The sequence below is a fragment of the Fistularia commersonii genome, chromosome 1 (assembly GCF_037954325.1).
Source record: "Fistularia commersonii isolate RoL2024-O1a breed Wild chromosome 1, RoL_Fcom_v1.0, whole genome shotgun sequence".
Lineage (NCBI taxonomy): Eukaryota > Metazoa > Chordata > Actinopteri > Syngnathiformes > Fistulariidae > Fistularia > Fistularia commersonii.
This window is the reverse complement of record NC_141284.1, coordinates 29154683-29166311: the sequence shown is the minus strand read 5'-3', so window position 1 is coordinate 29166311 and position 11629 is coordinate 29154683. Positions and strand designations below refer to the sequence as shown.

Below are 11629 nucleotides of genomic sequence, written 5' to 3'. Positions count from 1 at the left end.
TGGGTTCTTTTGCTGAATCTATATTTATAAACTCAGTACTAAATAATTGACTCTAAAAATGAACTGAACCTGAGGGTCATTTTAATGAGCCTTCTTGCTATGAAGCTGTTGAAACGGGGCTCTACATATGGATCTTGATTTAAAAAAAACAGCATATTTCTATTTTTAAAGTCCCATTGGCTGATCCAGAGAGATAAAAGATGCCCGGTTAAAATAAAATAAAAGATCACGGCGAGTAGGATTGAGTTTACTGGACCTGTAATTTGAGTCATTTCACTCATTCAGTCAGAAATCACAACTGCTTTGTTTATTTGTCACACGACAAATTTAAGTAGCAAAGCAGCACAACACAAAACCAGTTAGAAGACTTGAAATAACTACAAACCCCTCCAGAATAACAAGAAAAAAAAATAACACCTTTGTTATTTAAACTTATATTAGCCATTCTTATTGCATGAATTGGTGTCAGGAGGCTTTAGACGGTGAGGTCACTCCAAAAAAAACAACACTGCTGAACAAACTATCCTTTTCCGCACCTGCCAGGTTACCATGACAACAGGTTTGGTAAAAAAAAAAAAAAAAAGACGGAAAAAGGCGATAATGGAAGTTGCTGATCACTGCAACGTTTATTCAGCGGCAGAAGCATCAAAAATAACTCCAGTCTTTCGGCCTCCCCTCCATGTTTTTATTTAGTAGGATCGCGTGACAAGAAAGAAGCCGACAGGTTTGCTGTCATTTGTCTCAAATGACCACAGATGAACCACCTTTGTTTGGTTCTTCTGCGGCGTCACCGCAGTTTCCTCGCCGCTGATGCGTGTGTGTTATCTTTATCTCCCAGTCCTCCGTCGCCCTGAGCCGCAGGCCGCTCACGCTCAGCCGGAGGCGGCGCTCCTCGTACTCGAACCCGACGGGAACGTCACCGTCGCCTGGCGGCAAAGACGGGAAGTCGTGCAAAATTGTTTGATTCTTGCGATAAACATCATTTTCAAGCCAGCCGGTCACCTTGTGTTTGCATGGAAATGAAAGAAAACGCCCAGAAGCGGCGACTCGGCGCCGTGATGCCCAGACCAGAGCATCATCTTGATAACGCCGACCGCTATTCTTGGCGCTAAGCTAACTGGCGTGAGGTCGGCGAGCTTTATTTCCCGTTCCCTGCTGTGACGACCGAAATTCAAAAGTCCCTTTTGGTCGCCGAGCTCCTCACCTGACTCGTGAACAAGGACTGCGTCCGGTCTGCTCTTCATGCCCAGGATGGTGAGCGAGTCCAGGATGGCGCCGCAGCGGTGCGTCCCCGCCGCACTGGCAGAACTGAAGAGAACCGCCATGGATGTCATGCTAAGCTGGGGACATCGACTGTGACAAAGTCAATTTAGAGCTCATTTGATATCCGCTCAAGAAAATCTTCAGCGATCTGATTTGATCCGCAAAAAGTTTTCTTTCCCTCCGGTAGCAGCGTGGAAACGGTTTTCGCCGAAAGCTGCAGAGACAGGGACGGTCCACTAGGCGGCGCCCCCTTGTACTCACCGGCAGCGCAAGTTGCCGGAAGTCAGGCTGAGGCCCCGAACGCAGAAGTCCTTCTGGTCGCGGTAGCGGAAGGAGTGTCCGTCGTCCAGGTACAGCTCCCCCTCGGCCGACCCCTGCGCAAAGAGGGGCGGCCGGGACGGAAACGGAGGATTTGAGATTTGAGAAAGTGAAGGGTGACCCTCCGTCCTGACACTGGATCAATGAGCTCAGCCAGACTTTCCTCACGCGCGACACTTTCCACGAAGAGCGGGTCCGGACCGCGCTCTTTCTAAGATTTACAGAAACCCGACTCCCCTGCCGGCAAACGCGAGCCGAGCTCCGGGCGGCCGCCTTCGGCCTCCGCCCGCCAAGCCAGAAAGAGCAATCGATAGAAAGCCAGAGTGTCAGAGAGCGAGGAGGGACGGGAGGGACGGGAGGGACGGCTGCAAAGCCCTCACACCGTTAGCTGACACCACACGATAATAGCTTTAATATTCCAGTAGAAATAAGACCGCAGGACGTCCGGCCCGACGGAGCCGCGGCCCCCGGGAACCCGAGAGCCGCCTCTGGCCGACACGCCGGGTTATTATCCTGCGGCCATGAGAGGGTGAAGGCGGGATTGGAGAGTGGGAGGAACGAGCGTGGTGGACGATCCTGCAGAAGAGCCGGGCCTCGGCCGTGAGCGTCCTCACAGAGCCAGGTTAGCGTAGCGTGCGGGCAGCGTCCTCAAACGTCGCCTCCGGGAGGTTGGCGAGACGTCGTTCCGCCGAGACGTCTTTCACATTTGCGGCTTGATTTTTCGGTATCGTTATTTTTAGTTTCACTTTTTTTTATGCTTTTTCACGGGGAGTCGGAGGTCGTTTCTCCACGATTTCATGACCTGAATTGAATTTGTTTTTTTTCTTTTGTTTTCCCCCAGGGCCCTCATGTGCTTTCAATGCCCGCGGCGCTCTTCTAACACGGCGAGGAGAGCGTCAACGGTCCACGGCCATCCATCTCGCCAGCGGACCCGTGGAGTCACCAGCCGTGGTTTTCGGAGGTTTGAACCCCGACATGCTTGTCAGTATTGGCCGGGCCGCCATCTTCCACAGCAAGGTTAGCGTTAGTGACGTGCACGCCACCGCCAACATATTTGACACGGTCCCAGAAGGGCTCCTGTGACATGCAAATTCCTTCCCGTGTTAAAAACACAACTTTTGTTTCTTACATCTAAATTGATAAGTAATAAATAACTCTAGGTGAAGTTTTTGATACCATAAGCGTCTCAAAGCCAGAGCAGAGTCGGAGCCCGAGCCGAAACCTCCACCGACCTGGGAGTCGAGAGCCGCGGTGACGGCGAGGGGGAGCCGCTGGACGTCGGCCGCGCACGAGCCGCTTCCCGTGGCCCTGCAGACGAGCGTGCCGCCGCGCTGGAACAGCGGCACCTGAGCGCCGGAAACACACGGGGGTTACAGGTCGGCGCCGCCCGCCGACAGCAGCGATATTACAAACAGCAGGACGCTGGACCCGATGACAAATATCGGCTCAGTGGAGTTCAGATTGTTTTTTGCCTTTTTTTTGTTTGTATTCAATGCAGATAAGATCTTTTTTTTGGCAAACCTTTACTATTAAAGATAAGAAATGGACATTTTTAGAGTGGAAAGACATGAATTGAGACGGAAATAAAGAGAATGCAAGTTAAAAGAAAAAGGTCGGCACGTTCTAAAAAAGTAACGCTGAAATGCAGAGACAAGATACATTCGTAAATTTGAATGGATTATGCTTGATTTGAGGGTATGCGCGCACACACACACACACACACACATACACACACACACACAAGCTACTTTGTAATTCAGATAAAACCCTGACCGTGTCCAAGGTCACTGGGAGACTCCAGGTCTTGCCTCCTTCGTATGTCTTTGCAGACTGGACGTCGTACCAAATCTAAGCCACATGGATGAAAGTCCTCATTAAAAGCCGTTCATTCAGCTGCGTCGCCAGCGAAGCCTTTCACCAGCGGGTAAGTTACCTCGTCGGAACCGGGCAGAAAAACTTGGATTTCTTTCAGGCCCGGGTCTGTTACGGGACAGGCCAGCAAGGCTCCTCCTGCATCGAGTAGGAGGTTTTCCATTCAGAGAACAAACACACAAAGAGCAGCCAATATGCAACCGCCATCGTTACCGATCATGTACTGGCTGTCCAGGCCGAAGGTGCGGCGTTCTTGTGGGAACTCCACCCAGAGAGGTCTGAAACGTTTCAGGGATAAATCAACTTTGTTGTCATCATTATATAAAAAAGGAGATTCCCCTGGGCAGCAGAGGGCGGCAGAGGGCGGCAGAGGGTAGTGGAGGGCAGGAGAAGGCAGCAAAGATCTGCAGAGATCTGCAGAGATCTGCAGAGGGCAGGACACTAACCTGAGGACGGGCATGCCGGAGGTGTGAGCCCGGTGGAAAAGAGTGTACCAGTACGGCAGCAAGCGGTACCTGAGCGGAGACAGGAGAGCCGTAAAAAGGTGTTCTTCATCCCTCGGAACCCCCGGCGTGATTCCAACCTCTGTCGGATGACTCTGGCGACGGCGGCGGCGACCTCCTCTCCGAACAACCACGGCTCCCGCCGCTTCGTCCACTTGGAGGAGTGGCCGCGGAAGAAGGGCTGCAGGGCGCCCGCCTGGTACCAGCGCACCAGCAGCTCCGGCTCGGGATCCTGGAGGAACCCTCCCACGTCGGCTGGGGCGCAGAAAGAGCCGGAATTCAGGACCGAAGCCGCGGATTCTCGTCGGCGTCGAGAAAACGAGCTTTTTTTTTCCAAAGACGTTCTATCTGGAGAGCTGCCGAGGGCTCTGCGCGTCACTCGCCTCCGCAAAACGCGATGCCCGCGACGCTGAGAGACAGAAGCATGGGAATGGAGATCTTCAGATGCTCCCAGCTGGCCGTGTTGTCTCCCGTCCAAACCGCTCCTGCAACGAGTCGGCGCCCTCAGCGTGACGCAGACGCAACGGTGCCGGACGGCCCGCCGAGCAGCGTACCCAGTCTCTGAGAACCGGCGAAGAAGGAGCGGGACAACACGAAGGGTCTCTCGGAGCCTCCGGAGCGGGACACCAGACCCTCCGCCGTGGCCAGGTGCTGCCACAGCGGAAATCACATTTAATAGAAATCTATAGTAACATTTTGGGGTCCGGATTCATTCCGTACGTTCGATGGCACAGTGAAGGCCCTCACCTGGTAGAAGCCGTACAGGTTGTGCAGCTCCCTGTGTTCCCAGCCCCCGTCGTGCACCGCGTCCTTCGGCATGGTCTGCTCCGGCCCGCTGAACACCGACGGTTCGTTCATGTCGTTCCACACGAACAAGGACGGCGTGGATCCCTGACACAGAACACACAGATTCTGATTCGCTGCTTATCATTTGTAATCTTGTTTGACTCTGAGCAGTAGTGAGACAAACTGAGGCTATAAAGGGCCGGACTGGTCAGGGGAGGGGAACACTTTGACCACACCGTGACATAAACAGTTGTACACACACACAAACACTCACGCACACACATTCTATTTCAGACAAATTCAGATTCCAATGTTATTTATATGCCGACCACCGGGTGGCGCTGTTGCATCACATGATCGTTATTTCGCCTAGATACCCTTATTTTGCCTGAGCCGCCTTGTGTTATTTTTGACAGAATGTGTTTTATGAACACGAGTTGTGTTGTTTCTTTGCACATTCCCTTGATCCGCTAATTTTATGGTAAACGTCCTCCGCAGATAAAGCGCTTGTTCCTGCGCCTGTCGGTTTAAAAAGCCCTTCACGCCGAGCAGCCGCGGACGGTAAAGGACCGGCATGCAAATGTGCCGTCACGCTACCGACTCTTTGTTTCCGACGGCTGTGGAGTTCTTGCCTGGTACTGGTCCAGAGCGAAGCACCGGGAGTACCAGGCCCGGGTGTCTTGGCTGCTGAAGTCCAGGTAAGAAGACTCTCCTTCGGTGAGCGGACGTGGAAAAAGAAACACGCGTTTTCAGCCGCCGTCCGGAATGTTCAAGAAGATGGAAAATGTAAAAAAAAAGGATTACCGGGCCAGCAGGTGCCCAGGAATATCTGTCCATCCCTGTCCTTCACAAAGTGACCTTCGTCGCGGGCCTGGCGGTACAGCGGCCAGTCGGGATCCACCTTGATGTGCGGGTCGTTTATCGCCACCAGCTGCAACGGTTCCAGACAATCATGGCACCGACGAACCTCCGCGCAGATTTATTACGTCGGACGACCGCGAGCGACCTTCCTGTTTTTGCTCTCCAGGTGGTTCAGCAGGCGGCTCGGCTCAGGAAATAACTCGGGGTCCCACGTGAAGTAACGCTTCCCGTCCGTGTGGTCGATGTCCAGCCAGATCACGTCGTAGGGGATGGCGCGCCGATCGAATCCGGCGTCCACGGCCCTCACGTCGGCGTCGTCGCGGTAGTTCCAGCGGCACTGGTGGTACCCCAGGGCGAACAGAGGGGGGAGCGCCTGGTATCCTGACAGGGGAGACGGAGGAGAAGGACAGTCGGACGGACAGGGAGGCGGTCGCCGGGGAAACAAAACCTGAATGATTTGACTTTTCAAAGGTAAACTTCGCTGCATCGCAAAGGACATTTTCACACCGACGACACGTCTTTTTCACACTTCTGCCGCCACGGAGAAGATACAGGATGGGCTTTCCCTCGCGCTGTCAGACTAGAAGTTTTTCTATTTACTGTTTAGCTGTTTTTTTTCTACTAAGATGGTTACTGTGCAATAATCGAGGCACTGGCTGTGCTGCTTTCAGTATGTCTGCAAGTTTTTAATAAGTATATCAATTTCATTAAAAAAAAACATCAGGAAAAATGTAAAAAACAAAGATGTATAGTTGTACTGATCTTTTATGCCGACAAATATACACACTATGAGTTATAGTACAAATAAACATAAAATGGAAAATATATGTGATTGTTAACCTAGATTTGAAAAAGCATTGTATTTTACCTGAAAAAAATTGATTCTAAATTGAAAAACAAAAGGAAATGTTAAAAATACCCTCCCGGTCATTTTTTCCAATTTTTTCAAAATCGTAAAAACCCCAGTCGCCGTCCACGCACACACTCACCGGTCAGCCGGGCGTACTGGGCAAACATCTGCGCCGGACCGGGTCCCGGCAGAACCCTGCAGTCGATGACGCCGCTCTCGGACAGCCAGTGGACGTCGGTCCGCCTCCCGCTGTGTGACGGCGCCGGCCCGGCCTGGGGAAGGACCGCACGTTTCCACCATTCACCTCGGCGGCCAGAGCCACTTTCGCCGCGACGCAAAGGCCGGTCACCTGTCCGTCGGCGGGCCGGTAGTGAACGTTCACGAAGGTCTCGGAGGCGTTGAGCCAGAACACCCCCAGAGTCCGGTCGGGCCGGTGGGCCACCAGCAGCGGCACCGAGCCGTACAGGCCCAGGCGGCCCCGCGGCTCGTAGCCGCACACGTCCAGGTTGAACAGTCGGTACGGCTCGCCGTCTCTGAGGAGACACGTCGCTGCAAATAAAGGAGGCGCGGGGCGGGTGACCGGCGGGCGCCGCCCCGGCCAACACACACCTGGTGTCGGACAGCAGGAGGCCGTCGGCGTGTTCCGGAAGACCGTAAACGTGGCTGAAGCCATGAAGGGAGAGGTCGAGCCCCACGCCGCTCGGCCCTGCGCACACAACATCACCTGAAGACGCCGATGACGCACACGTGCGCGGATCAATCATCTCGCTTTTCAAAGAATCAACAGGTTAAAACACGCCGGCGTCAAACTGAAGTCATGACACGTGGTCGCTCCCATCTTGCCTGCTGTCTATTTATTCATGGATTTTTGGTTCTGTCTTCTGCCTCTCTATTCATATTTATATTCCTATTATTTCCATTTTTTTGGACATTATAACTGTTACGCTGCTGTGACAAAGGAATTGGGATCAATAAAGTTTAACTTCTCTTAAAATGGAGGAGAACAATTTGGATTCTGGACAGCAAATCACCCGGGAAGAGTGAAGCCCCGCCATCGTCCGCCAGCCGGTCCGGGGTGTTTTAGCCTTTTTTTCAGCTTTTCGGTCCAGTGTTGGGCTTTAAGTCATTTTTATTTCAAAAATGACTTTCTACGGCTCCTGAGCTCGGCGTCGGTGCCATTTAAAGACGACTCTTACGGACAGACTTTCCAGGATTCGAGTTGAACACGAGCCCTATCTGGCATAGCTTCCACGTCGGCGCCGACCCTTTGACCTCTGTATCGCCGCAGATACCAACCGTTGGCTTTGACGTCCACAAACTGTCCGTACGTCTCCCTCCACAGCCCGTCCTCCTGCGGACAGAACAGCGTTACTTCATGCCGCCGAGGCCTCGCCGGTCGGGCTGCGGTCTCACCTCGTCGCCGTGAGACATTTCCCTGGGGGCGGAAACCAAGATGGACGGTAATAATTTACTTTTTCAAATTTTAATTTGGCTGTTTTACAGAGAAAAACCCCAAAAAAAAAAAAAAAAACATTGTTGAGATCCTGACCCGGGTCGATCCCCCGGCGTCTCGAACCACAGCTTCCTTCCGGCGTTGAACGTGACGGCGACTCTGCCCTCGTACAGGACGACCAGCCGGAACGGGAAACGCTGCACGCGACACGCGTGAAGGCCGGACGCCCAGGAGAGGGTGACGGAGTCCTGCGTCCGGATCTCCAGCCTCATCCTGACGCACAAGCCGGCGGGGCAAAGGTCAGGCACGAAGAGGGGCGTCTTCTCTGCTCGGGAAAAAAAGATTCTCCAGAGAAATACATTTTTCTTTGTCTATTGAATAGCTTTTCATTGCGGTCACTGTTTTGCCTCGATGACGCGTCGATTAATAGAATATACACTGCTCAAAAAAATAAAGGGAACACTTAAAAAACACATCCTAGATCTAAATGAATGAAATATTCTTATGAAATACTTTGCTCTTTACACAGTTGAATGTGCCGACAACAAAATCACACCAAAATGATCAATGGAAATCAATTGTATCAACCCATGGAGGTCTGGATTAGGAATCACACTCAACATTAAAGTGTAAAAACAAACCCCAGGCTGATCCAACTTTGATGTAATGTCCTTAAAACGAGTCCAAATGAATGTGTGTTGCTTCCTGAGTGGACACGATGATTTCACACGAGTGGGATTGACTTGGAGTTACATTGTGTTGTTCAAGTGTTCCCTTTATTTTTTTGAGCAGTATATTAGCGTTTTATGAACCACGAGCACAACCGCAAAATCTGCAGGGAAAACGATCCACCGTGCAAGCGCGTGCACACACATGCACACACATGCACACAAGGATCGGGGGGGATTCTTCTCACGGCTGGGACGGCGCCGCCCCGGTCAGCACGTCCGGGACGCGGTAGCGAGGCTTCGCGGCTCCGAGCTGGTCGATGAGAAGCCGCAGGGTCCCGTCGGCGCAGGGCGACACGCAGAGCAGCAGCCGGGCCTGCGGGGACGGCGAGAGGAAACTCACACTTTAGGCAAACTAACAGGTTACCTGCCTAACAGGTTAACAGGTTACCTGCCTCCTGATAGGTTCACTTTGGCAGGTTCAAGCATTTTCTCCTGGATTTTAATACAGTCGATTAAAACCGCAGTTTGTCTCGATGCGTTCTTTTTGAATACAATTTTCGATTTTGTGTTTTTTTTTTAAATTTTTTTATTTATTTCTCCATTAACTTAAAATCATTTTCATTTTATAGTTTTCGCCTTTGCTCGTTCTTTTCCGTGTGTTCACTTTTACCGATCTTTTCTGATGTCATTCTAAATAATGCTTGAGCTTCATTCTGGCTAAAGTGCTCCTGACAAGTATTTGTCAATAAAGCTGACGTTTTTGACTTTTTGACTACTTTTTAAAGATTTCAACAGCTTTTAAGCTTCTTGTCCAATTTCGGATGATTTGAAACTGATTTTCGGCTGGTTTCTCCCTCAAACTCTTTGGTCATCTTTAACACCAGACCAAGTTTCTTATTGTTTTTTTTGACGGTTTGATCATTTTCACTTTGTTTCCGGCGACGTTCTCGCTAACGGGCCGGCATCGACATACCTTTCAGGTTATCGATTGTTATATATACTAAAATAAAAAAACAGCAGAAGCTGTTCCGATGTGTTTCGGTCCACCTTTTCACGTGCTTTCCCGGACCGGACCGGACCTCCCGGCTATGCTCGTTGTCCAGGTCATGAGAGCGGCGATAGACTCAAAGCCCCGGTTTTTGCCGATCTACTTGGAAACCCTCTTCTAAACGGCCTCCCGTCCTTCTCGTGAGATCTTCCACTCATTCCTAAAAAGCAGACCCGTTGTGTCCGTCTGGGCGTCGCTCAGCGGCCAGCGTGAGGCCAGTCAGAAGAGGGAGGAAAAAACTTTTATTCTATTCACGTTTTATAAGTGTGTTGCTTTTCTGTTAGTGTCGCTTTGACGCCGTCGATGTTTATCAAATGTCCCTGTGTGACAATGAACCGCCCCCACAGACTGAAAAGGATGATAAAGGCGTCGTTGTTCCTCTTGTGGAAAGGTGAAACGGCGTCGGTTCGGACCTGCGAGTCGGGCTGGCAGAGCTCCATCTGAGCGCCGCTCCCGCTGAGAAGCAGGGTGTCCAGCAGCGCTCGGTGCCGCGAGGCCGGAGCCGCGACCTGCCGCCTGCGGGAAGAAGAAGAAGAAGAGGAAGAAGAGGAAGAAGAAGAACAACAACAACAACAATGCATCAGGACACGAGCAGGGAGGACGCTCATGAAGGAGCTACTGAAAAGCACGTGCAGGATTTTAAACATACTGGGGGAAAAAAACACATTTAAGTCTCTTTTGCAACAAACCAGCCACAGGATCCACCGTCGGTACGATCTGGACACGTGCATCCACACATTGAGCGGGAAAAAGGCACCAGACGTCACAAATAAATATTACATTTCTAACATGGAAGGCCAGCTCACCTGTAGAAGGCAACATTCTGGCTTTTCTTGGGTTGTTTCCCTGCAGGGAGGTCACTGCGGGACGGAAGGAGACACACACACACACACACACACACACACACACACACACACACACACACACACACACACACACACACACACACACACTCCAAGTAAAGCTGGCGGTGACTTCCTGTCAGTCACTGATCGATACGTTTCCGATCCACAGTTAGATCGGTGACGTCACACGAGCTGTACACCGACTCGGCTCGGTTCGGCTCGGTTCGGCTCGGCTCGGCTCGACGGTACCTGTCCGCGGCGGCGGCTGCTCCCGCTCCCGACATTCCGTCGCCAAACCCGGCTGGCAAAGACCGGAGACCGAATACCGGAACCGTCCGCTCGGTTTGTCTCCGCAAACGTTTTCTGACACGAAACGCGTCCCGCCGCGGATCCCCGTGATCCGGCTGGCGGCCGGACCTGCACCGAATGCGCTTCCGGTGTCAGTTTCAAAATAAAATCAGCACTAAAACACGAAAAATGATTTCACTTTTCGGGGGTCGAATCGGTATCTATGAATTATTGACTCATTAAAACACAACAAAACGGATTCGCTGAGAAATGTCGAGAAATGATCAACACAGCTTTAAACTGAGACAAAAAGTGAACTATTTGCTCACATTTCAGAGTTTGTTTCATTTGAAGAACACAAATACCGCCGGTTTGAACAGTTTAAACTCCCAGAAACAGTCTCTTGTTCATTCAAGGCAATATTTAAATGTCCAATTGGTCTCTGATAGTTCATACACGTCAGGTCACTTTCCTTAAAACTCTAAAAATGCAATCATTTAACGTGTTTTTCCCCGCTGAATGGGTCACTTTGCCAACAATGAATTATTTACTGATTTACACTAATGATATAAATTTAAACTCTTGAGAAATGATCAACACCGCTTTCAGGTAAATTTAGAGAACAAGCTGAATAGTTTCTCAAATTTCAGAAATGGTGCTTCATTTGAAAAACACAAACACTGTCAGAAATGTGAACATTTTAGGAACATGACCTTGTTTATTTATGGGAATAGTCAAATTTCAATGTCTATAGAGTGTACAACTTCTGTCGATGACCCGGATCGGAACGGATTCTGGTCCAGCTAATCCAAGAAACGTCTTCAAGAGAAGAAATTCAAGACGAGAAGATTTCCACGCGTGTTCGCCGTGA

The 11629-nt window shown here is 51.0% G+C and overlaps 1 protein-coding gene across 1 annotated transcript; it reads right to left on the bottom strand.

Annotated features, from left to right (window-relative positions):
• Positions 1-603: 603 nt before the first annotated feature.
• On the bottom strand, positions 604-10882 carry ganc (glucosidase, alpha; neutral C). The gene is made up of 25 exons (XM_086159272.1): positions 10720-10882; positions 10432-10485; positions 10039-10141; positions 8823-8950; positions 8003-8179; positions 7867-7888; positions 7750-7804; positions 7063-7159; positions 6803-6986; positions 6593-6725; positions 5749-5984; positions 5547-5673; positions 5375-5454; positions 4704-4847; positions 4511-4607; positions 4340-4441; positions 4037-4211; positions 3900-3968; positions 3667-3731; positions 3515-3591; positions 3355-3429; positions 2814-2927; positions 1525-1637; positions 1205-1308; positions 604-926 (listed from the first exon to the last, which is right to left on the bottom strand). Exons 1-25 carry the CDS (start codon positions 10752-10754, stop codon positions 742-744), a joined length of 2751 nt encoding a protein of 916 aa, XP_086015398.1. The 5' UTR covers positions 10755-10882; the 3' UTR covers positions 604-741.
• Between the last annotated feature and the right edge of the window lie 747 nt (positions 10883-11629).

Excerpts from the sequence above, each read along its gene's own strand:
- ganc (XM_086159272.1), bottom strand. The coding sequence starts at position 10,754 with ATGTCGGGAGCGGGAGCAGCCGCCGCCGCGGACAG. Across the intron at positions 7,805-7,866 it reads AAATGTCTCACGGCGACGAG|GAGGACGGGCTGTGGAGGGA; the intron begins GTGAGACCGCAG and ends TTCTGTCCGCAG. Across the intron at positions 4,848-5,374 it reads TCGCTCTGGACCAGTACCAG|GGATCCACGCCGTCCTTGTT; the intron begins GCAAGAACTCCA and ends GTTCTGTGTCAG.